Source organism: Saccopteryx bilineata, chromosome 8, assembly GCF_036850765.1.
Source record: "Saccopteryx bilineata isolate mSacBil1 chromosome 8, mSacBil1_pri_phased_curated, whole genome shotgun sequence".
Classification (NCBI taxonomy): Eukaryota; Metazoa; Chordata; class Mammalia; order Chiroptera; family Emballonuridae; genus Saccopteryx; species Saccopteryx bilineata.
This window is the reverse complement of record NC_089497.1, coordinates 90548878-90576452: the sequence shown is the minus strand read 5'-3', so window position 1 is coordinate 90576452 and position 27575 is coordinate 90548878. Positions and strand designations below refer to the sequence as shown.

General features: G+C 37.1%; 1 protein-coding gene across 1 annotated transcript in view; it reads right to left on the bottom strand.

Moving 5' to 3' along the window:
* Positions 1–1778: 1778 nt before the first annotated feature.
* Positions 1779–27575, bottom strand: part of ZBBX (zinc finger B-box domain containing) — a 141927-nt gene continuing 116130 nt past the window's right edge. The window contains exons 16-18 of the mRNA XM_066241422.1: positions 24773–25030; positions 4316–4451; positions 1779–1833 (exon numbers count right to left, since the gene is read on the bottom strand). Of these exons, the coding sequence (XP_066097519.1) occupies positions 1806–1833; positions 4316–4451; positions 24773–25030 (422 nt within the window). The 3' untranslated portion in view covers positions 1779–1805. The remainder of the gene's footprint in view (positions 1834–4315; positions 4452–24772; positions 25031–27575) is intronic.

Here is a 27575-nt window from a genome sequence, read left to right as displayed (position 1 = left end):
TTGTCTATCCTGTTAATAGATAATGTGTGTGAATGTCAGGACAATTTATTGATACCACAGAAAATGTATCAAAGATGAACTTACACTTAACAACCATTAGTCTTGAATAAGGGATCACTGTCTAGAATCACAGAGTGACAAAACATTTGAAGAGTGAGACATGACTATGCTATGATGATGGCAGAACCAACCTGCAGGGGTATTTTTTTAATAAGTACATAAACTGCTTAAGGGGAAACTACATTAAAAACTCTGTAAAACTATCTCTCTATGTCCTCTTTTGTTCTTAAGACCCTGAATTATAAAAACATCCACCAACCCAAGCATCTACTACTACCCAAAACTAGCAAAATACTTCCATATGTGTTGTATTCTTTGGCTAACACAGTCCTGGAGAGTAACTGTAGTAGTCAGGGTCCTCCAGAGAAACAGAACCAACTGTGGAAGCTACCAAATCCAAAACTGCAGGACAGCAGTCTGGAGACTCAGGTAAGAGTTGTTGCTGCAACATGAATCCAAAGGAAGTCTTAAAGGCAGAATTCCCTATCCCTTGGGGGACCTCAGTCTTCCCTCTCTTAAGACTTTTCAATTGATTGGATGAGACTCATTCACATTACGGGGCTACTCTGCTTTACTCAAAGTCTACTTATTTAAATGCTAATCTCATCTAAAAATACCTTTGTAGAACAAGAATGACAGCTAGAAAAATGTTTGTGCAAATATTTGGGTTCTGTAGCTTAGCCAAGTTGACACATAAAATTAACCATCACACTGGCCCTTCTAAAAATAAGATGCTTTAGAGATCTTTTCCGTGTTTTACTAGAATAGAGAATAAGTATTGTGTCCACTTTATTTTGGGTCCTCTTTGTTTTCCAACAGTAACTTTTGAAGCTATCAGAACTTCTACAAATGTCAAAACAATAACAGAAAAGAAAAACCCTATAATTACCAAAGTAAAAATGAATACCAGGCATAATAATGATACTGTCAAGTATGACTTGGCCATCAACTCTACTCTCTTATTGATGACATAATTATTTAAAATATAAATTGACAATTAAATATTAATTTAAATGTAATCATATTATAGACTACGGTAGATTCTGTAGATAGTTATAATTGTTATTTTTTTAAACTCATCAAATTTTACTGATATGATCTGCAATGTAGATTAGTGTTTATAATTAGTGTCATACAATATTATGATTTGGAAGAAAAGTCCTTAACCTTCTTTTTTTTTTTTGTATTTTTCTGAAGTTGGTAACGGGAGGCAGTCAGACAAACTCCTACATGCGCCTGAACAGGATCCACCTGGCACGCCCACCAGGGGGCAATGCTCTGTTGCAACCAGAGCCATCCCCAGTGCCTGGGCCAACTTTGCTCTGATGGAGCCTTGGCTGCGGGAGGGGAAGAGAGAGACAGAGGAAGGAGAGGGGGAGGGGTGGAGAAGCAGATGGGTGCTTCTCCTGTGTGCCCTGACCAGGAATCGAACCCAGGACTCCTGCACGCGAGGCCAATGCTCTACCACTGAGCCAACCTACCAGGGCCCAAACTTCTAATTTTACTAACTTTTATTAGTCTGTAAACCTTGAAATATCAGAGACATTAATAATGAAATTCTCTAGCACTTTGGTTAGTTTTTTCAATTGTTAACTTTTTTTGTTTACTTTTGATACAAAAAGTAAAAAGTAATAAACAAGTGATCCTCAGGCGCTCTTTGGCCATGGTAGTGTGATGACATGTTGCTTGTCTAGAAAATCCTCTTCCCCCTCATCTACGTTGCTCTCAGAAAGTGTCAGGAAAGATCAAATTTCAGTATCTTTTTCGGAAGAGCTGAAAATACATTAAAAGATCAATACACAATATACAGAACCAGGTTTCAACTCTTCATTTATCTTCTGATCAATACTACATGCGTAGAAGTCATTGGAGGCTGACAGATATGAGAGGGCTGCCTCAGACCAGTGCCGTAATTTTCATCGTGCCCAGTATTCCAAGCCTCCTTTTAATGAAAATTTCTCATCATTTTCCCTTTCCCAAGAAATAAAAGCACAGCAGTACCAAGAAAGAAGATATTCACAGTCTCTGATTGTGTCTTTCACGGATGATTCAGAAGGTACTTGAGAGACTTGCTGAGCCTCAGAGTTATCATTAAGGACATTCATCATTACATTTGCTGTTTAATAAAATTCCAATGAATAGACTGCCAGATAAATCACCTCTTTTGTGTACAGTAAATTAGGACTATGTGGATAACCAGTCATGATATACCAAAGCCAGAATTAATGACAACAATTATTGAGCTATTTTATTTTGTTGTGTTTTATTGTGGAAATGAAGCTCTATTGGGGGCTCTAGTTCACAGGGTTCTTGAGTTTAAGAAAGGGGGTAGAGTAGGGAACAAAGGGGAGCCTGCATAGTTCAGATGTTTTGGTCTTAGCTATCTAGAATGTCAGCCCATGTATGTCACTAAATAATATAAAATATCTGTATACGATTCCATAATGGATAAGACTGTTCTTTAAATTTTTTTATGTAAAACAAAAGTAAATCAGCAGAGCCTAAACTCATGTCTATGGACCAGTACAGATCTAATTGTGATAAATATTTTTCAGTGGTAATGATGTTTTCATGATTCTTAATTTTAAAGTATTGTGTTTTATTCTGTTAATGTGTTCCCCTTATATTTTGTGGTAAATTCCCTTTTTTGATGAAATGGTAGTGACAGTAAGTAATATGTTTACTTTGTTATTAATGATTTAGGGGAAAAATAGCAATTCTATTATTTTTTTTCTTTTTACTGCGTTTATTGGAGTGAAACTAACAAAATTAGACCGTTTCCAGATGCACGACGCTACAGCACATCACCTGCACACTGCATTGTGTTTGCCACCCCACTCCGTATCACCACAGACCCCTTGTACCCTCGTTCATCTTTACCCATCTCCCCTCCCCCAGCCATCACACACTGTCGTCCATATCTGCGAAGGTTTTTTTTCTTTTCTTTTTTGCTTCATCCCTCTAAAGCATTCATTCAGCCCTCCTCCAGTTGCTAGCCTTTTCTCTGTGAGTCTGTCTCTATTTTACTTGTTAGTTCATTTTGTTCATTAGATTCCACATGTGAGTGGAATTGTATGGTACTTGTCTCTTCACCTCTTTAAAAATAAATTTTAAGTAGTGTGAGAAATGCATAAATCCAAGAACCACAACTAAATGATTTCCTCCTTTAGAGAAAGGAGTAACACCTTTGATTTCCTTTAACTGCAAAGAAATTTACAATTCAAGGGACTTCTATTTACATTTATCAAAATCCTGCTTGTTCAAGGAATTTCAGTATGTCAATAGTAGCGTGATATGATGAACTAATTTTCTTAAGCATTTATTAGTATAACCTATGTTCCCTATAAACTTACCACCATCCTGAAAACTCTTACCTTATATGAGAAAAGAATGAAATAATAACAAATTAAATGTGTTATCATTAACAGCCTGAACTTAATTTCAAGAAAAAAGCCTTGCAATTTCTATTCTAAAAACTTTATTCATGGCCCTGGCCGGTTGGCTCAGTGGTAGAGCATCGGCCTGGTGTGCAGGAGTCCTGGGTTCAAGTCCCAGCCAGGGCACACAGGAGAAGTGCCCATCTGCTTCCCCATTCCTCCCCTTCTCCTTCCTCTCTGTCTCTCTCTTCCCCTCCCATAGCCGAGGCTCCATTGGAACAAAGATGGCCCGGGCACTGAGGATGGCTCTGTGGCCTCTGCCTCAGGCACTAGGATGGCTCTGGATGCAACAGAGCAACACCCCACAGGGGCAGAGTATCACCCCCTGGTGGGCATGCCGGATGCTGGGTGGATCCCGGTCAGGTGCATGCAGGAGTCTGTCTGACTGCCTCCCCATTTCCAGCTTTGGAAAAGTGCAAAAGAAAAACAAAACAAAAAAAACACTTTATTCACAATGAGTAAGATTCTATTAATGCAAAGTATGATAATTTATTAGGTTCATTAATGAAAGTATGCAAGTTGCTTTTCAATTTAAAAAGAGATAGTACTGAAGGATTATTAAATTCCATTTTTAAAATTTTTCTGACATATGTTTTACAGCAGAGAATTATCTCTTCACATTAAAGTAACATCTTCATAAGCCTTTTACTGAATCCTGATGAGAGGTCAGCAAAGAACACAAACATTTTACAAATAATGGGCATATAAAATACACACATGAGGACAATCTTTCTTTGTATAGAATAGAAAATTAGTTGGGGCTTGTCAAAATTGTTACTATGCATTTTATTTACATTTAAACTGCAGGCTTAACCTACCTCTGTTCCTCAATTTCATAGGGGTCTTTCTCGTGGGTCTTAAAGAGATCTAAGGTAGCCTGACTGATATTTAGTGAATCGTTGTTGAAGGCTGGTGACTCTTCTGAGGTTAGGCTGGAAAGATTTTCTGAAGGATCTGAAATATTTTATTTCATGAATTGGCAATGCTTAAATTCAAAAAACAAATGCACAGCATACACCTCTAAAAGTTTATCCAGAGTAAACTATAAGTAGTATAAAGAGGATCAGAGATTCTTAATCATCTCTCAATTTTCTAATACTTGTGGGATGGGCAAAGCAAGACGTAAATTTGTTTTGAGATTCCTAATTAGGACATAGGTATCAAGTTCCTTAACCACATTGATTTTTTAAGCAAATTTCTTAATTTTATTTTTTCATCTTAATTGGAATATATTTGACATGTAAGTCTGTGTATACACTGTGTTGATTTGAAACACTTGTATATTGCAAAATAATAACCACCAGAGTGTTAGTTAACACCTCCATCACATCACATAAATGCCATTTCTTTTTTGTGGTGAGAATATTTAAGATCTATTATCTTAGCAGCTTTCAAATATCTAATACAATAATATTAATTATAATCACCATGATGTATGTCAGATCCTCCGAACATACTCATCTTAACTGGAGGTTTGTAGTTTTGCTCAACATCCCCCAGCTTTCCCACCCCTAGGCACCTGGAAACCATCATTCTAGTCTGTTTCTATACGTTTGGTTTTTTTAGATTCTACATATAAGTGATATTATACAGCATTTATCTTTCTCTGACTTATTTCACACAGCCATATTGATTTTTCAGTATACATTATACTTAAGGAAACTGTCAAATGTCCTGAGAATTCATAAAATTACAAAGAAAATCAAGTGATCCTCTTAAAGCTGGGATATCATGCAACTCTTAAACTTTTTTGGAACGTTGAACATTTTATTATCCCTTTTTGTATCTTAAGAAAAAATAAAGATTTATTTCTGTACACTCTGAGGCAAAGGTTAGTCTTGGCAAAGTTGCCCTTTTGTATTTGTTTCTGTTTTGGCTTCGTTGCTTTGTTTGGGTAGGTAATCATTTGTATGTGAAAGGGAAGATGCTTAAATCTTCTCCCTTTTCATAAAGCTGGCTTATGATTCAGCTTCAGTAAAATTATAAGCAAAAGTATCTTTATATAACTACCAAAAAGTGTAAAAATAAGTGATTACTATCTTAGAAAGGCAATAATGCCTTCTTTTTGTCATTGATACAATTCTAACTTATACATAAAGGTTATGCTGACTTTTAAAATTGTCAAAATTACTGGGTGCTATTCTTCCCTTCATTTTGATGAAAGAGCCAAGGAAACATCCTCCTGATCAGAACAACCAAACAACAAACTGAAGAGATTTTTTAAATTTAGTCATTACTGTTAATTTGAAGTTTTAGAGCAAAGAAATTCCCCTACTGATGATAACTTAGATCATTTCTGTTGTAAGATGTACCTCAATATATTTATAACTGGAACTGTCCTAAAGGTTATTTAGCCCACTGACTTTCATATTATGATATACGGAGAAATTGAGGAGGATTAAGGATGGGGCTACTGCTAAAGCAATCAGGAGGGCTTTCTTTGGTCTTATTCTATTTGGGGCTTATATCAGATTAACTTGAAGAAAAAGCAAAAGATTTCTTGCTAAAATTTTTATTCTATCCCCACTTGTTAAAGACTAGGAAGTAAAGGTCCCACAGAAGATTGGCAATTTTTGAAGTTCACACAACTACACAGTCAAAGAACTGGAACTAGACCTGAGCTCTTCTATCTCACCAAATATCATAAATCACTATGGTTCAGAATATAAATCTCTAGCTTTAGGCTACTGTCCTCTTTCCAAGTTTTCCACAAGGTAAAAAAATATGAGTATGCAAAACACCTTTACATGCCCTGATAGGAAATATTACCTGTGGAGAAACAGTCAGTTCAGGATTTGGAACTAGAAGGATTATAGTACTAAAACTCAACAGTGATGATTGGATCTAAATAGGTATTCAATTTCTGTTATATATTTGAGTCCTAATTTAATGAACACAGAGATAAATTAGATTCTGCAAAAAAAATAAGCCTGTTTTTATATAATTATTCATTATCAGAATTATATTTTAGAACACCTTGTCAAGCTAATAAATAGGAGCAAAGATATCACTTGATTTTTAACAGGAAAAAAAACCTGCTTACAAAAGCCCTTTTGCAGGTTAATGTTAAATCTTAAAGGTTCATTGTACAGCTTGACTGGGCGGTGGCGCAGTGCATAGAGTGTCAGACTGGAATGCAGAAGGACCCAGCTTTGAGACCCCCGAGGTCGCCAGCTTGAGTATGGGCTCATCTGGTTTGGGCAAAACTCACCAGCTTGGACTCAAGTTCGCTGGCTTGAGCAAGGGGTTACTTGGTCTGCTGAAGGCCCATAGTCAAGGCACATATGAAAGAGCAATCAATGAACAACTAAGGCATTGCAACGAAAAACTGATGATTGGTTCTTCTCATGTCTCTCCCTTCCTGTCTGTCTGTCCCTATCTATCCCTCTCTCTGACTCTATCTCTCTGTCCTGTAAAAATAAAAAAAAAAGTCCATTGTACAAACACCAAAACCTCCTGATTTTCTAATACAGACAAGGAAAAAGTAGATGGATATTAATATAGAAATTTTACTTTGTAACTGTGAGGTCAGGTGATTGTTGAGAAATGTATTGAGATTGAGTTAAATAGTGTCTCTATATGGAGTAAGAGTGTGTTTCTGATAATTGAATAATCTCTTATATACAATAATAAAGAATTAGAAAAAAGAGAAAAAATGACTAAACATAAACTTCTAGGGCAGTGGTAGTCAACCTGGTCCCTACCGTCCACTAGTGGGCATTCCAGCTTTCATGGTGGGTGGTAGCAGAGCAACCAAAGTATAAATAAGAAGATAGGTTTAACATAGTAAGTTGTTTTGTAAAGATTTATTCTGCCAAACTTAGCACAAATCCGACATAAAGTACTTGGTGAGTAATTATTATTATATGTTTTAATTTGCTGTAACTCTGCTTTATAAATTTTAGAAAGTAAAGTTACTTCCCTACTTTATAAATCACCATTACCTTGGAACCGGTGGGCGGTTAGAAAATTTTACTACTAAGAGATATAAAAGAGGGGGGTAGGTATAAAAAGGTTGACTACCCCTGTTCTAGGGTATATTTCTAAAACACAGGTCACTGAAAACACATTTATGTAACTATTCCGCATGAAAAGAAACACATATAAATAAAAAAAATGAAGGGAAGAAGGACCAAAAAATATTAAAAGTTTAAAAACATTAAAAAGTAAAAACTTCATAAAATGGCAAAGCAGCAAATAGGCTATTTACACGAACCAAAAACAAAACTAAAATTTCTAAAGGAAATGATTTGTCAATGTTTAGTAAGATGTGACAACCAGAACACTCATTCTTTAACCTGTGAACCCCATCCCCAACTCTTCAGCCTCCTCTTTTCCCATCCCTCCATCTTTGTTCTGCTCTGCCTTTGCATCTTGCCTTGTTAATCTCTCCAAATCTTCTTCCCTTTAGGCTCATTCTGCCCACTTGTTTTCCTGTTTAAGTGGTCACAACAGTGATTTGAAGTAATGATTTCCAATTATTTCAGTGGCATTGTGGTATGGTGGTAAGACAAAGGAGTGTAGGGAGACCTGTCTGGATTTGTGCCTGGGCTTTTGTGCCCCAGGGAGACCATGGGCAGTTAAATCAGCCACAGCCAATATCTATAAAGGGGAAATCAAAAATAGCACCTGCCCCATCTACCTCCCAGAATAGATAGCTAAGAAGAGCAAATGAAGCAACATTATGTATAGAAACAAAGAGTAAATATTATTAGCCATTGAATGATTTCATATTCCTTTTAGCAGAATATTTTTTAATATGTTAACTTTCACTTATATGGAACACTCATTTTTTTCACTGTAAGGTGCCCTACAGCAAAATGATTGCCATTTTAGTCCATCTGTACAAGGGTTAGCTAGTGAATTTGTTAACAATAAACCTTGAGTAGGCCTTTTACAACTTAATGTCACGCTTGATGGTCAACCAATGAACAGAAGCTTCAAGTACATAGGAAGCCACTGACTCACTATTTTACATCTCAGATGGCTGGGTACATCTGATAATATGGAGTAGATTTTTATTCTTTCCTGTTTAAGAAAAAGTACTTTCCACTTTTTTATTACTTGGCTCAGTTAAGTATCTATGAACTTACACAAACAATATTGCCATGGGAATTTATGGACCAGCAAGGCTCTTAAACTACAAATCAGAATGAGTTGAAAATAAATCTTTTTTTTAGTGACGTCACGGAAATGGCACCGTGAGCAGCGCGTCCGACAGATCTCCCCAAAATCTCAACAAATTTATCAACTAGAAACAGAAAAATTTATCCTCGCAGCATTCCGAAGTTCCACACACACTGAAAGCGAAAGGACTGTTATCACTTCAATCTGAGAGACGGGTCAGCTGAGGATGTGGAGGAAGCTAACTACCGCACGGACGTTCATTCAAGCCGAGGAGGGAGTACGCCTGTGGTGAGTCAACCCACGCATGCAACTGCCCGCCCACACTCGGGGAGCAGCAGCCTGGGCGCTGGCGGCTGCCGGCGTGCCCTGAGAAACCGTGCGCACGCCCCGTGCTGCGGTCTGGTCGCAGAGCGAGCTCCCTTATACCACCAGCGTCCCCAGCGGCCCGCGCACTGCGAGTGAGGGTCCCCAGCCACCGGTGTGCCCTGAGAGACCATGCACGTGCCCCGTGCCATGGTCCAGGAGGGGCTCCAAGGCTGTCTTCCCCATTCTGGAGATTCTCTCCATGGGCGGGGCACCTCACCCAGCCATTTAAGCTAACAATCAAGCGTTGGGGGAGGGGCATGCAGGCAGCCTGAAATACTTTCTAGAGCACAGCTGCGGATCCAATCACTGAAATTAGCTTAACCCACGAAATCTGCACACCCACGGGGCTCTAATTGATAGGATCTCTCTCAGTTCAGCGATCCAAGACAAGAGGCATGATATTTTTCAGTGCCTCTCACTAAAGGGGCAGGGGCAACTTCTGATTGACAGAGCCTCCATATTCAGGGATATACGCTAACAAGAGGGACTTGGCAGATATTAAGATCTATATAGCAAGCAGCGACTAGTGCCTCTTCTTCCCAGCCAAAATAGGTTACAAAGTGTGGAAAGCCTGGGTTGAGTGGTCCAACTGAATGCTAGGCACAGAACAGTCACCTTGACAACAATTGACTCCCAGCCCCACCTGATTACGCTAGAGGCTCTGACTGCCAGAGCCTTACCCAGAGCCTTGCGCTGAGTGGGGATAGAGTGGGGATTTCCCAGCTCTTTGAGCCTCTTACTCCCCAGACAGAAGCAGTGGCAGCCTCATAACTGGATCACCAGGCTGCTAATTCAGGAAGGGGAGACTAGGAGAGAGACTCCAGGAAAGCAAACTCTCTCATTGTTGGACCCTGCAAACGCCAACAAGCCTTGACTACCAGCGAGACTAAAGCCAATTATATGACATTGCCATAGAATCCCATCAACTGCAAATCCCTACCTAAGCGTGACACAGAAGCAGAGCCTGGGGTACAGAGTCACCAACCAGGAAGAGGGAGAGAAAAGAAAAAGGAAGAAGTTAACCTCTCAAAATCAAGAAAAATCCACAGACTTTATAACTTGTTCCACTAAATCTTCGTTGTTGTTGTTTCTTTCTTCTATCTTACTGCCTTTATTATTATTTCTATTTCCTCACCTCGGTCCTTTTATTCTCTGCCCATCTTATGCTTCCCTTTTCTTGAACTACACTAACCATGAGTGTTACATTTTATTTCTTTTCTTCATCCTTACTCTCCTTTAGGGTTACACTTCAAAACCCTTAACTCTCACTCTCTCCCCTTTTGTCTTTTTTTCTCTTCCTTTTTTTCTTCCTTCGTTTCTCTCTTTTTCTTATTTTTTCCTTCCTATTCGTTTCTTCTTTTCTCCTTTTACTTTTCCTCCCATTCAATCCTCAATCACAAACAAATTACTTAATTTGGGACTCAAATTTTTTTTTGGTGTTTTTTTTTTTTTTGCTTTTGTTTTTGGTTTTCCTTTGTTTCTTTGTTTTTGTGGCATTTTGGGTACTTTTTACATTGCTTTTTAACTCACTAGCATTCCTCCCAACCCAAAGTCTCCATTGTAGTTAGTCTTCGCTCCACTTAATACAACAGAGTTTTACTTATTATTTTTATTTTTTTCTTCTTTCCCTACTCCCTTTTTTGCCCCTTGAACTCTTCACCCCAAATCAGGCCCTCCATTATAGGCAGTTTTTGTTCCATTTAGCATAATATAATTCACAGGTCATCACGATATTTCCCTAAGGAGGGGAGAGGAGGGAAAGAGAAGAAAGAAAAAAGGGGGAAATAATAAATTATTACTGTTTCTTTTTGTGAAGTGTTTTCCTTTTTTTCCTCTTTATTCTTTATTAATTCTAATTAATACTATCAACAAGATCACCCTCAGATGCCAATAAGAAAAAGGAAATCGAATATTATGGATACAAAAGATAGAGAGGTAACACAAATAGATGTGGAAAATCTATGGAGAAAAAGATTTAACATATTGGAAGCCTTGGAGCCAAATGACAGAGAATTTAAAATAGAAATCTTAAAAATACTCAGAGATATACAAGAAAACACAGAAAGGCAATTTAGGGAGATCAGAAAACAACTCAATGATCACAAAGAATATATTACCAAGGAAATTGAAACTATAAAAACAAATCAAACAGAAATAAAAAACTCAATTCACGAGCTGAAAAACGAGGTAACAAGCTTAGCTAATAGAACAGCTCGGATAGAAGATAGGATTAGTAAAATAGAAGACAAGCAACTTGAGGCACAACAGAGAGAAGAAGAAAGAGACTCAAAAATAATAAAAAATGAGAAAGCCCTACAGGAATTGTCTGACTCCATCAGAAAGAATAACATAAGAATAATAGGTATATCAGAGGGAGAAGAGAAAGAAAATGGAATGGAGAATATACTCAAACAAATAATAGATGAGAACTTCCCAAGCCTGTGGAAAGAACTAAAGCCTCAAATTCAAGAAGCAAACAGAACACCGAGTTTTGTTAACCCCAACAAACCCACTCCAAGGCAAATCATAATGAAGATGACACAAACCAATGAAAAAGAAAAAATTCTCAAGGCAGCCAGGGAAAAGAAGAGTACAACATATAAAGGAAGGCCTATTGATTATCATCAGATTTCTCAGCAGAAACTCTACAAGCTAGAAGAGAGTGGACCCCAATATTTAAAGTCCGGAAAGAGAGGAACTTTCAGCCAAGAATACTATACCCATCAAAGCTATCCTTCAAGTATGAAGGAGATATAAAAACATTCACAAATACAGAAAAGATGAGGGAATTTATCATCAGAAAGCCCCCCTCCAGGAAATACTAAAGGGAGTTTTCCAACCAGATTCAAAGAACAAAAGAAAACAAAACCACAAGTAACAGCTCCACCAAGAAAACAATAAAACCAAACTTAAACTGTGACAACAAAAGAAAAAAAGGGGGGAAAGGATGAAGATTAACAGTAGCAAAGGACGATGAAGTGCAGAAATACTCATAAGATAGGGTATTACAATGAATATGGTAGGTACCCTTTTCATTACTTAATGGTAACCACCCTTAAAAAAACCACCACAAAAACACTTGACTTAAAAAAGGAAGCAACAGAGGAAAGAAGTATGGAATACAAACAAACAAAAACAAATGATAGAAAGACAAAAAAGAAGAATCAAACAAGATACAAAACTAACAGAAAGCAATTTATAAAATGGCAATAGGGAACCCACAAGTGTCAATAATTACACTAAATGTAAATGGATTAAACTTACCAATAAAAAGACACAGAGTAGCAGAATGGATTAAAAAAGAAAATCCAACTGTATGCTGCCTACAAGAAACACATCTAAGCAACAAGGATAAAAACAAATTCAAAGTGAAAGGCTGGAAAACAATACTCCAAGCAACAACACCCCAAAAAAATCAGGTGTAGCAATACTCATATCTAATAATGCTGACTACAAGACAGAAAAAGTACTCAGAGATAAAAATGGTCATTTCATAATGATTAAGTGGACACTGAATCAAGAAGACATAACAATCCTTAATATATATGCACCAAACCAAGGAGCACCAAAATATATAAGACAGCTACTTATTGACCTTAAAACAAAAACTGACAAAAATACAATCATACTTGGAGACCTCAATACACCGCTGACGACTCTAGATTGGTCATCCAAACAGAGAATTGATAAAGATATAGTGGCCTTAAACGAAATACTAGAACACCTGGATATGATAGACATCTACAGGACACTTCATCCCAAAGCGACAGAGTATACATTTTTCTCTAGTGTACATGGAACATTCTCAAGAATTGACCATATGTTGGGCCACAAAGACAATATCAGCAAATTTAGAAAAATTGAAATTGTACCAAGCATATTTTCTGATCATAAAGCCTTGAAACTAGAATTCAACTGTAAAAAAGAGGGGGAAAAACCCACAAAATTGTGGAAACTAAACAACATACTTCTAAAAAATGAATGAGTCAAAGAAGAAATAAGCGCAGAGATCAAAAGATATATACAGACTAATGAAAATGACAATACGACATATCAGAATCTCTGAGGATGCAGCAAAAGGAGTAATAAGAGGAAAGTTCATATCACTTCAGGCCTATATGAAAAAACAAGAGAGAGCCCAAGTAAACCACTTAACTTCACACCTTAAGGAACTAGAAAAAGAAGAACAAAGACAACCCAAAACCAGCCGAAGAAAGGAGATAATAAAAATCAGAGCAGAAATAAACGAAATAGAGAACAGAAAAACTATAGAAAAAATCAATAAAACAAGGAGCTGGTTCTTTGAAAAGATCAACAAATTGACAAACCCATGGGCAAGACTCACCAAGGAAAAAAGGCACAGGACTCAAATAAATAAAATCCAAAATGAAAGAGAAGAGATTACCACAGACATCATAGATATACAAAGAATTATTGTAGAATACTATGAAAAACTATATGTCACCAAATACAACCATCTAGAAGAAATGGATAAATTCCTAGAACAATACAACCTTCCTAGACTGAGTCATGAAGAAGCAGAAAGCCTAAACAGACCAATCAACAGGGAGGAAATAGAAAAAACTATTAAAAACCTCCCCAAAAATAAAAGTCCAGGCCCAGATGGTTATACTAGTGAATTCTATCAAACATTCAAAGAAGACTTGGTTCCTATTCTACTCAAAGTCTTCCAAAAAATTGAAGAAGAAGCAATACTTCCAAACACATTTTATGAGGCCAACATAACCCTCATACCAAAACCTGGCAAGGATGGCACAAAGAAAGAAAACTACAGACCAATATGTCTAATGAATACAGATGCTAAAATACTAAACAAAATACTGGCAAATCGAATACAACAACATATTAAAAAAAATAATACATCATGATCAAGTGGGATTCATCCCAGAATCTCATGGATGGTTCAACATACGTAAAACGGTTAAAGTAATACACCATATCAACAAAACAAAGAACAAAAACCACATGATCTTATCAATAGACGCAGAAAAGGCTTTTGATAAAATACAACACAATTTTATGTTTAAGACTCTCAACAAAATGGGTATAGAAGGAAAATATCTCAACATGATAAAGGTCATATATGATAAACCATCAGCCAACATCATATTAAATGGCATAAAACTGAGGACTTTCTACCTTAAATCAGGAACAAGGCAGGGTTGTCCACTCTCTCCACTTCAAAGTGGTGCTAGAAGTTCTGGCCAGAGCAATCAGACAAGACAAAGAAATAAAAGATATCCATATTAGAAAAGAAGAAGTAAAGGTATCACTTTTTGCTGATGATATGATCCTATACATCGAAAACCCGAAGGACTCCACAAAAAGATTACTAGAAACAATAAACCAATACAGTAAGTTCGCAGGATACAAAATTAACATACAAAAGTCCATAGCCTTTCTATATGCCAACAATGAAATATTAGAAAACGAACTCAAAAAAATAATCCCCTTCACAATTGCAACAAAAAAAAAATAAAATACTTAGGAATAAACATAACAAAGAATGTAAAGGACCTATATAATGAAAACCAGAAGGCATTGTTAAGAGAAATAGAAAAAGACACAATGAGATAGAAAAATATTCCTTGTTCTTGGATATGAAGAATAAATATAATTAAAATGGCCATATTACCCAAAGCAATATATAAATTTAATGCAATTCCCATCAAAATTCCTATGACATTTTTTAAAGAAATGGAACAAAAAATCATCAGATTTATATGGAACTATAAAAAACCCCGAATAGCCAAAGCAATCCTAAGGAAAAAGAATGAAGCTGGGGGCATTACAATACCTGACTTCAAACTATATTATAGGGCCACGACAATCAAAACAGCATGGTATTGGCAGAAAAATAGACACTCAGACCAATGGAACAGAATAGAAAGCCCAGAAATAAAACCACATATATATGGTCAGATAATCTTTGATAAAGGGGCCAACAACACACAATGGAGAAAAGAAAGCCTCTTCAACAAATGGTGTTGGGAAAACTGGAAAGCCACATGCAAAAGAATGAAACTCGACTACAGCCTGTCCCCGTGTACTAAAATTAATTCCAAATGGATCAAAGACCTAAATATAAGACCTGAAACAATAAAGTACATAGAAGAAGACATAGGTACTCAACTCATGGACCTGGGTTTTAAAGAATATTTTATGAACCTGACTCCAATGGCAAGAGAAGTGAAGGCAAAGATAAATGAATGGGACTACATCAGAATAAAAAGTTTTTGCTCAGCAAGAGAAACTGATATCAAAATAAACAGACAGCCAACTATATGGGAACTGATATTTTCAAACGACAGCTCAGATAAGGGCCTAATATCCAAAATTTACAAAGAACTCATAAAACTCAACAACAAACAAACAATCCAATAAAAAAATGGGAAGAGGACATGAACAGACACTTCTCCCAGGAAGAAATACAAATGGCCAACAAATATATGAAAAGATGCTCAGCTTCATTAGTTATTAGAGAAATGCAAATCAAAACTACAATGAGATACCACCTCACACCTGTTAGATTAGCTATTATCAACAAGACGGGTAATAGCAAATGTTGGAGAGGCTGCGGAGAAAAGGGAACTCTCATCCACTGTTGGTGGAACTGTAAAGTAGTACAACCATTATGGAGGAAAGTATGGTGGTTCCTCAAAAAACTGCAAATAGAACTACCTTATGACCCAGCAATCCCTCTACTGGGTATATACCCCAAAACCTCAGAAACATTGATACGTAAAGACACATGTAGTCCCATGTTCATTGCAGCACTGTTCACAGTGGCCAAGACATGGAAACAACAAAAAAGCCCTTCAATAGATGACTGGATAAAGAAGATGTGGCACATTTACACTATGGAATACTACTCAGCCATAAGAAATGATGACATCAGATCATTTACAGCAAAATGGTGGGATCTTGATAACATTATACGGAATGAAATAAGTAAATCAGAAAAAAACCAGGAACTGCATTATTCCATACATTGGTGGAACATTAAAACAAGACTAAGAGCCCTGGCCGGTTGGCTCAGCGGTAGAGCGTCGGCCTAGCATGCGGAGGACCCGGGTTCGATTCCCGGCCAGGGCACATAGGAGAAGCGCCCATTTGCTTCTCCACCCCTCCGCCGCGCTTTCCTCTCTGTCTCTCTCTTCCCCTCCCGCAGTCAAGGCTCCATTGGAGCAAAGATGGCCCGGGCGCTGGGGATGGCTCTGTGGCCTCTGCCTCAGGCGCTAGAGTGGCTCTGGTCGCAACATGGCGATGCCCAGGATGGGCAGAGCATCGCCCCCTGGTGGGCAGAGTGTCGCCCCTGGAGGGCGTGCCGGGTGGATCCCGGTCGGGCGCATGCAGGAGTCTGTCTGACTGTCTCTCCCTGTTTCCAGCTTCAGAAAAATGAAAAAAAAAAAAAAAACAAGAAAAAAAAAAAAAAAAAAAACAAGACTAAGAGACATGGACAAGAGTGTAGTGGTTACCAGAAGTGGGGGGAGGGAGGATGCAGGAGCGAGGGAGGGAGAGAGATAGGGGGAAGGAGAGGGGCACAGAGAAAACTAGATAGAGGGTGACGGAGGACAATCTGTCCCTGGGCAAGGGGTATGCAACATAATTTAATGACAAGATAACCTGGACATGTTTTCTTTGAATATATGTACCCTGATTTATTAATGTCATCCCATTAACATTAATAAAAATTTATTTAAAAAAAAAGAAAGAAAATAAATCTTTTTTAACTATTATAAAGATGCATACTTTAAAGTGTATCATTACTGGTACTTTCTCATAATGCATCTTTTCTGATATTCTCAAATTTCTTCAGTCTATAGCATTTAAGAATTGACAAGTTGCCTTAATAGGTAGGTTATACTAATACATTGAGCTTATTAAGGAAATGACCGTAGTATTATTTAAAAAGATATTTGTGGAAAGAATATTAATAATCCTCAAAGTAGTGTAGAAGAAAACATAGTTTTAGAATAGAAACACTTTTAGATTTTTTAACTAAAATTTAGACTTACCAAGAGCACTTTACCTTACTATATAGAGAAAGCAATACATACTGTTTCCTTATATAATTTAACTTTGTTTTCAGACTTTCGCTAGGTACTGCAAAATGTGTGTGTGTGTATCTCCCTGTTTCATTACCATGACTCTTAGAATGACCTCCAAACTCCTTATTGTAGTAAGAACTAAATTCTCATAAATATAAATATAATATTTAAAACATATTTGAATTTAATCATTAGACAATTTTATGTTAAGGCCTATTATTATACCCATTTTTTTATACATAGAAACAGATGCAAAATGAGAGTAAGAAAATAGTTTGCCCAATGTCACAAAGCTGGTAAGTGGTTGTTAATTTCAGAACCAGCTCCCCCTTCCATCCCTGCTGCCCCGGAGCCCAGCTCTCAGCCACCCTACTCTGCTGCCCCTTCTCTCCTGACTCAGCAGGAAGCTGTGACTGGCCACCTTGCCTGCTTCTGAAATGGCTCTAATATCAGCCACAGCAATCTGAATTGAAGGGAAACACTTTACTTAATGTAGTTATTTTCTGTCTCTTCTCTTCCCAGCTCCTTCGCAAAGTTGTTTTCCACAGAACTTAGTGGAAGTAGATGCACTCTAAGGCTAACAGAAAATGGGTCAAAGTTAGCTGCTTACAAAAATGCAGCTTTCACAGGGACATAAACACATTTACATTTGTATAAGAATAAAATTGTGTGGCTGTGCCTGCATGAGACCAAATCTCAAGAGTTTACCCAGACTGCATCATAAGTAGCAAAGTGTGGGTAGAATTTTTCTGCCCATTGATGCTAAATAGAATACAAAAAGCCTTCTGCAGAATCAGTGAATTTTGCTAGAATGGGGCCTGATTTCACTACAGCATCTGTCAGTTCACTGACTGTTGGGTTGATTCAGCGGCTGTGCCATCTGCCTTCCTCAGCTCCAAGACAGTCTCTCAAAGTTGTGCACTCTTCCAAGGCTAATCTTCCCAAATAAAAAGAGTCATTCCTGGGTCAAATACGTGTAAGTGACAGCCTTCTGCCATTGACCAGAAGAAACGCCCTTGTGATTTCAAGGCTGAGCAGTGTGTGCATGCTTTCTACTCTGTGCTGGTGTTCTTGTGCAAATAGTGGGCCTAGTGAATGAGAAAATGAAAGAAACAGGGCAAAAGTGAAGCATGCAAGAATAAAGTGATAAAGGCTAAGATGAAATTCAGTGGTTAGAAATACACATACAAAAAGACTATTTGCTTCTAAGTACTGCATTTCATTTGTAAATAATGGAATTTAGCAGTCCATCAAAATGAGACACCCTTAATTTTCTGATAAAAAACTCAGTGGTGTCTGATCAGGCGGTGGCGCAGTGGATGGAGCATTGGACTGGGAGGTGGAGGACCCAAGTTCGAGACCTTCAGGTCACCAGCTTGAGTGCAGGCTCATCTGGCTTGAGTAAGACTCACCAGCTTGAGCCCAAGGTCGCTAGTTTGAGCAAAGGGTCACTCAGGAAGCTGTAGCTTCCCATCAAGGCACATATGAAAAAGCAATCAATGAACAACTAAGGTGCTGCAACAAAGAATTGATGCTTCTCATCTCTTCCCCTTCCTGTCTGTCTATCCCTATCTGTCCCTCGCTCTGACTCTGTCTCTTTCTCTCTCTCTCTCTCTCTCTCTCTCTCTCACACACACACACACACACACACACACACACACACACACACACACACACACAGGGTGACCCTTTTATTATAGATCCAGATCAGACCAAACATGCTTCATTTTACAATTTGTCTTTAGTGTAAGGGTTACTGCTCAGTAGATTTACATTTGATTAGTAATTTAGAGTAAAGCAAATGAATGATGAGTAAAGATGGCTCATAAATTGTTTTCCCTCAACTTCTTACAAAATGATTTGAAAAGCAGAAAAATCAAAATAAAGTATAATCGTAACATGAAGCAAACAAAGAAAGGCTACAAGTATTAGCACAGGCAGCTAAATATGAACAAGCTAAGGAATGGAGGGTATCACACACTGAGGAGCCTGCTTACTTCAGTGGGAAGTTTCAGTTCCAGACACTGAAGGGAACACAGCCTGGGCTCATAAGGAGTTTAACAGTCTTTTTCCCACTGTAGAGAGGAAAGGCCATTTTTTTCAGCTCCCCAGATTACAACTGGGTCAATCCTCAGGCTGTGGGGGGAGGTGATTCCCTGCTTCCACTTTAAAGCATTCACAGAAGTCAATATGGTGGCCAAAAACGCCTGTCAATCTAGCGTAGAAGAAGGATCTGATTGGTTAGTGAGAGGAACCAACACAAGCCCACAGGAAAGATTAAAAAATTGATTGGTTGGCTTAAAGAAAAGCTAGTCCTTTCTAGCCCCACAATATAAACACAGATCTCAGAAAGAACCAGTTCTTCCCTTCTCCTCTCCCTTATGAACAAATCTTGTTTCCAGATGAGTTCTTCAAGCAGCCATGGTCCTGAAAGCTGTCTGTGGGCCGCAGCCCTGATCTTCCAAGTATAGGGAATCCTCAGGTTATGACCCAGTTCCGTTCCTACAACAGTGACGTAACCCAAATTTTGGTGTAAGTAAGTCAAAACATACCTTATCCTAAGTCAGTTCCCTATCCTAACACAGTTGTAAAATCATAATCTAGAGCATAAAAAAAAGTAAGTCACAGAAAAAGGAAAAGGACATAAATATGGAAGCCATGATAAGGATCAAAAAGTCACCAAACAAAGCAACACAAATGGAACACTTGCAGTTTAACAGTCCTAAATGGTGTAGGGAAGCTGGGGACACCAACTCCCTCCCTCACATGCCATGTTACTGTGTATTCTTCCGCCTCACGCAATCAAACTAGTCTGCCCAGGTAGTCCACAAGTACAACATTAACAGAAAAGGCTGACACTCACATCTCAATTTTTTCAAGTTTTATGGGAGTGAGTGTCATAAACTCGAAAGATCATTTGTAAAGACTGTTGTAACCCAAGAACCTCCTGTATAGGCACTGATCAGACCCTGAATGAACTAAGCTTTGATATGGAAGAACCATGACATAGAGTTTCTGGACTTTAATCTTCATACTGGGATTAATGAAGACAAGATTGGATGTTTTCTTTGGCAGGATGAATGGAGGTGAGACACTAGAAACCCGTGGGAAGCCTTCCATTTTAACCTTGAATAAGTCTTACTGTGAAAGCATTATTTCCTCCATATATGAGTCCTATAAAATGCCTTTTCTGTGACTTTGTAAAAGAACACCATTTTCAGCAGCAACACAAGTTCACCTAATAAACTTTGATAAGGGGCAACCAAAGAAATAAACAGAAGATTCGTTGAGGTATAACTGAGTGCTACTGCTGTCACCCCCTCCCTCCTCTGTATGCAATATGTTAATAATAGGAAAGGGAGAGCCATCTAAAGTACTGACAAGTCTCACCAATACCATACCAATTTGGAGAAAAGTGGGTAAAGGGGAACAAGAAAACTTTTGAAATATTTTTAAAGCCCCTAAATACCCACCATAAGATCTGAGCAGAGGCAAGGAAACTGCAAACCTGCAGATGTCCCTGCAGGGACAGAGCACATTTCAAACCAGGTTCAATGAAATTCGGTATTTAATAAAATCCTAAAAAAGATAAGAGAACCCAGGTTCTCCAGCAAAGGAGGCTGAGCTCCCAGCCCTTCATTCTATGCTCTCCAGGACTTTGAGCTGCTGGATACAGAAAAGTGCAATAGCCAATCCACAAATGAGCTCCAAGGAGAAGACTGACAGATCTTATCAGAGGTGGAAAGCATTTCAGGGACAATGCAGTCTCGCTATATCAGAAAAGACAGAGGTATATGCAAAGCCACCCATAAAAAGTAAGAACAAGCCTGACCAGGCGGTGGCGCAGTGGATAGCGCGTCGGACTGGGAAGTGGAGGACCCAGGTTCGAGACCCCGAGGTTGCCAGCTTGAGCGCGGGCTCATCTGGTTTGAACAAAAAGCTCACCAGCTTGGACCCAAGGTCACTGGCTCGAGCAAAGCGTTACTCAGTCTGCTGAAGGCCCGCAGTCAAGGCACATATGTGAAAGCAAGCAATGAACAACTAAGGTGTTTCATCCTGCAACAAAAAACTAATGATTGATGCTTCTCATCTCTCCATTCCTGTCTGTCTGTCCCTGTCTATCCCTCTCTCTGACTCTCTCTCTGTCTCTGTAAAAAAAAAAAAAAAAAAAAAAGGAAGAACAAGTAAGATACAAGAAATGATAGCAACTAGCTATACAAACAGACAAACTAGAATCCAAGAATCCATAGCATGCAAAGCAAAAGCAAAGAATGTTTAAGTAAAAGATCAATCTGGTAGAAAAAAATTAAGACAATAAAAAAAATTCCCTTAAGTCTTTTGGCTACAAAAAAAATAATAAAAACAACTTTTTAAAAAGGGTAAAACTAGTCTCAGAGATCAAACATGTCAGATACCAAAAAAGAGAAAAAATAAATGATAACCTGTTTCTGGATTAAATCCTATACTAAAAACATAAGAAAAAAGCTATAGAACATCAAGACAGTTTTAAAAATTAGATATGCACTGTGGATTAGAGAATCATTATATCAATGCCAAATTTCCTGATTTTGATCCTTGTACTGTGGTTGTGCAAGAGAATGTTCTTGTTCATGGGAAACACACTGAGAATTATTTTTTCAATAATGGGTCATAATGATATAGCTTCTCCTTAAATGGTTCAGGGAAAAAGAGCTTTGTGTGTGCGTGTGTGTGTGTCTGTGTGTGTGTGTACACATATGTGCAATCAGGGCAAAAGACAAACAGCAGAGAGAATCTAGTGTATGCAAAAAGTTCTTTCATTTTTGCACTCTTCCAAACTTTCTGTTAAGTTTGAAATTATATCATTGTAAAAAATTTCTGAAAAAAAAATTTCTGAAGAAAGTTAAAGCAGTACTTTTAGAGAGCTAATTTATTAAGTCAATTAACAAAGAGTGAATTATAGCCAGCTGAAAATTGAAATTCTGACATAGAAACCACAATTGAGAAAATCACAATAAATGCAAAGGAAGGTAAAAAAATGGATAAAATAGTTGAAGAAAATATAAGTAAATATATTGTACAAAGAGGATCCAACATAAACAAAATAGGTTTCTCAGCAGGAGAAAACTAAATAGAACAGAAAAACAATTTAAATATACAATAGCAGAAAATGTCTCTAAAAATAGGAACTTTATTTTCAGATAGAAAGAGAAACTTCTGTTTTAAAAAAGTCTGGATTATTAAAATTGAAATATAACTCTGGTTCAGCTTCTGAATTTCAAAGATATGAAAAACATTTTTCAAACACGCAGTGAAGAAAGACTGTCACATGCAAGAGAGAAGGTGAAGTTAAAAATTAAGGTGACCTCAAACTGCTTCGGAGCAGAATTCATACCCAGATAATGATGAGTCAGTATGTAAAAGGTTTAAGATAAAAGGGATCCGAGGACATTACCCTCAACCAATTTGCATTCAAATATAAAGGTAGCAGCCATTCTGAAACATGAAGGAACTGGAGAAACTGAGCTACCACTGGGCCCTACCTTGGGGGAAAAAACTATTTGACAACTACATTCAATCAAAATTCAACCAAACAAGATTTCAAGGGAAATCTGTGCTAAGGGACTGACAAGTATGATACACAGGACAATAGAGAAATGGTCTACTAAGTGCAATAAAAAAAATTGTGGTCCACTAAATTCATCTAGCTAACTTACTTATCAATCATATAGGTAAAACAAATACATACTAAGGAATGCCATAATCAAAACTACTAGAGAAAAATCAAGATAAAAAGCTCAAAATTGATAGCAAAATGTTGGTACCAATCATTTTCTCTATATGAATATTCACAAAGAAAAAATATAAAAGGAAACCTTGAAAAAGTGAAAAATTAGCCCTGGTCCATTGGCTTAGGGGTAGAGCATCGGTCCGGGGTATGGACTCCTGGGTTTGATTCCTGGTCAAGGCACACAGGAGAAGTGCCTGTCTGTTTCTCCACCCCTCCCCCTTTCCCTTCTCTACCTCTATCTCTCTCTTCCCATCCCACAGCCATAACTCAATTGGAGCAAGTTGGCTTCAGGTACTGATGATGGCTTCATGGCTTTGCCTCAGGCATTAAAAGAGCTCAGTTACCAAGCAACAGAGCACCAGCCCCAGATGGGCAGAGCATGGCAGGGTATGAACCTTGCTGGGTGGTCCAATCCGGGTATATGTGGGAGTCTGTTTCTCTGCCTCCCTGCTTCTCAGTTAAGAAAATAAAATGAAAAATGAAAAATTATAACATTACTGTAACAGAGATGTACTCAATACTATCTATAATTGTATGAGGTTAAAAATAAGAAATAAATGAGTTCTCATCTTTTATTATAAAGATTTAATTATTATTATTTAAAATAAATCATAAAGTTTAAAATGGCCTTAATTATTACTGGAATTTTTGTTGTTGCTGTTGTTTTTACTTTTTTTCCTTAACTTTTAAAGGGATATTTTTTAAAAATTATGTGTTGGACCATACAAAATTGCCAATATTTCACTGTTTTCTGTTTATAAAAATACAATTTCACAAAATTAAACTTAATAATTTTGTGATGAAAAATACTTATTTGAAATGTATATTTTCCTTTAGTTTCACTTTAATTATATCTGTCAAAGTGAATAAATATATAACTTTTAAAAATATTATGTAAAGCATGTCTATTTTTTATAAAATTATTACTATCTTTCTTGCAATCTGTTTATTCTTTTAACTGTAAATTTTATATGTATACTTATGATATAAGCAGAGAAGTTTAAAATGATGTTCATCAAATTTTAATAATGGTTGTTTTCAGACTAGTAAAACTTTGTGGGAATTTTGGCTTCCATTTTATTTTATTTTTCATATTGCTTGAAGTTTTCAAAACCAAGATATATTCTTCTTAAGAAAACAGCAAAGTCATTCGAAAGCCAATATCACTAAAACACCAACAAAAACATCCAAGGAAGGATTGTGTGGAACACACAGGCCCAAAGAAGTTTCTGGCCTTCCTCTTAGATTTGCTGCTGTTTTCTCTACTGTTTTCTATCAAACTGTGTGAACAACTTTCTGATGATAATTAAGATTTCTTCCCCTGATGTTTTGTTACTGAATCAATACTTTGTAAATTCAAGAATACGATTGATTTACCAGACTATATCCACTGAGGTTCAGGAAGCAGAACGCACAGATACAACTTCTCCAACTGGTGTGTTAACCGGCAGCATTGGCATCAACTGGATACCTAACTGTGGGATGTGCAGAATCGCAAGCCCCACCCAAGACACACTGAGACAGAATCTGCATTTTAACTAGGTCCCTAGAGGCTTTCTGCACATGGTGAAGCTTAAGAAATGTGGCTTTAAAAGATCGAACAGCTTAATTCTTCAAAAAGGATGTTGGGCAACAGCCTTCATAATACTACACACATTAGAAACTCAGTGGGTTTGCAGAAAAGAGAAAAACATTTTTTCTCTGTCCACATGAAGATTCTTTTGCAATACAATTTAACTATGTATTATGTGACCTAAGAAGGGACTATCTATTGTGTGGCTGGCATTCACATATAACATTTTCAGGGTTACCTTGAAGGATATCCAAGAAAACAGACACATTTTGTTTACTAGCTTGCTTTCTTGGAACACAACATAAAGAATCAGGCCAAAGGCAGAGTTAACATTGTCTACAGTGAGAAAAAAAAAAATCAGCATTACCTGCAATATTTCTCAGTATGTTTAATTCTTTTTCCAGACTGCCGAAGGCTTCTTGATCAGCAATACTGTCTGAGAAAGGCTCATTGTGGTCAGTAACATCAATGTGTTCAATTTCTGAAATTTCAGAAGCAGCTCTGGATAGTGATTGAGCAGTGGCACTTCTTGGTGGGGGATAAGAGGAGGAAAGACAGCTGGAGCTTCTTTTAATAGAGTTGGAAAGTGGAAAATTTGCTGTTGAAGGTCTCTGTATTGTCTGGCCTAAAATTAAAAATAATATTTTTTAAATCATCTGCTTTTAAAATTTTGAATGAGTGCATGCTTGAAGACACAAAATATCAGCCCATCCCCAAACTTAAAGCAGTTAAGTTCATACACTAGTGTTTATAAAAAATTGAATTTTAGATTATCATCCATATTTTACCACAATATATGAATCCCAAATTACTTTTCCCATGTCATAAGGAACCCTTCTGGGTTATTTTTCCCTAATTTTTTCTACATTAACAAGAAGATAAAATAATTTCTAAAGCAAAACATCTGCAAACTAAGTCAATTCCAGACCAATTCAAGACTCAACCTTATCATCTATCCCATAGCCAACTGCTAAGCCATGTTTCTGAAATTCTAAGATGATGTCACCCTGTACCTTTGCAGAGAAAAAAAACCCATAGGATAAACATGGTGCCAGTTCCTAGTGAACCAATTTTACTTGATGGCATGTAATTTATGCTTATATTAGAACAATCATGGATACAAAATAGATTAGTATTTTGATTAAAAAAATAGAGTAATTGATATCACACCTCAAATTTTTCTAAATACAAGTTTACTCTCTGCTGCCTTATAGAGCACTTCAGTGGAAAAGTTCCAGGAGCACAGATTTAAGTCACATTATTACTGTGTTCTCCAAGCGTAGTCACAGCTTTATCTGGATACATTTCAAACATGGTTTCTTCAAAATGTGTGTTTCTTTGATGGTAGAAAAAATAGAATTCCTTCAAATTTTATAGTAATACAACATAATTAAATATAATTAGGCATTGTTCCAAGATTCTTTAATGAAGGAAATTTTCAAGGTATAAATTTAGAAATGTATAGGACAGGTAAAGTTTTAAATGTACTGATTCATTCTTCTGATTTAAACATATTTATATTAAGTATAAATAATTTAAATTATAAGATAAGACTGCCTTCCCTTAACACAAGTTAGCATTGTATAAAATGTTAAATTCTTTAGAGAAGTGCTATTGTCATTATCATAAAGATTATAATTTGACTGAATATATGGCATATAGCATTATGCCCAACCTATTGACTCAAAAGAAAATGTAAAATCAGAAGAGTGGCTATAGGCAGTTGTCATGTATTAAACATTTAATGACTACTGAGTTATTCTTTTTTTTCCCTAACTTTAAATATCTACTTTGAATGTAGCTAGTACCCTAAGAAGAATCTTAATGCTGTATGTAATTATTGTACTTAAGCAATTAAAACTAAGGTAAGTCCCAAAGGGCATCAATTTTAATGAACATTTCAGAAATCAATTTTGAAAACAATTTTTGTTGGAATGAAATTATGAATAAATTAAAATAAGATCCTAACCTTTTGTGTCTATTTGTGTTCAGAGACAATTTTGAAGAAAAGTAACTGACACAAATATGCTTATGTTTTAAGAAATAGAAATGTAAATAATACTAAGAATTATTTTAATGACAAGAATTTGGAATTTGATTTTCCCTTTTTACCTATAATATGTAAACAAGAAATATTTTACTCATAGCCATCTAGAAAAGCAAATTTGCCATTCTTGCTTAATAAGGCAGTAAGAGCAAGAGCAATAGAAGTCAGGGTGAGGGAGTGTAATAGCAATTCAGCTATATAAATAGAAAGTTCTGGATTAATCAAAAAAACCATAGCATTGTATTTGTATTGTGTTAGGTCTTGGCCAAATAAAATTTAAAGAGATATAACACTCATTAAAGTAACACAAACAAAAGATGTTACTAGCAAGAATTGGACTTCTGCCCACACAGATAAATAGGTGAGAAAAATTTTTTTTGTGTGTGTGTATTTCTCTGAAGCTGGAAACGGGGAGAGACAGTCAGACAGACTCCCGCATGAGCCCTACCGGGATCCACGGGGCATGCCCACCAGGGGGCGATGCTCTGCCCATCGGAGGATTCACTCTGTCGTGACCAGAGCCACTCTAGTGCCTGGGGCAGAGGCCAAGGAGCCATCCCCAGAGCCCGGGCCATCTTTTGCTCCAATGGAGCCTCGGCTGAGGGAGGGGAAGAGAGAGACAGAGAGGAGGAGAGGGGGAGGGGTGGAGAAGCAGATGGACGCTTCACCTGTGTGCCCTGGCCAGGAATCGAACCCAGGACTTGTGGACGCCAGGCCGACACTCTACCACTGAGCCAACCGGCCAGGGCATTAGAAAATTTTAACATAATGTAGATGTTCTTCAGAAAATTCAGGGTAGTACAAATACTTGCTGAACTCTTAAAACAACATCTGGTTGCCATAGTATTTGAGGTTAATTGATCCCAATTAAGAAAAAATAAAAGCACACCAGGGATGGTTCAGACTTATGCTTAGCACACAGCAAAGAAATAGACCATCTTTCTTAATGAAAATATATTCAAAGTGTAAGTTAGAGTAACAAACATGCAGAGAGAAATAGAATGCTCCAATTTGGTCCTTGATTTCACTCATTTATTTCATTTTTTTATAGGTGAGGATGTCATTCTTTTTAATGGTTATTGTGTAAGTGTATTAATGTCATTGCTAGGGTTAAGATTTGGAT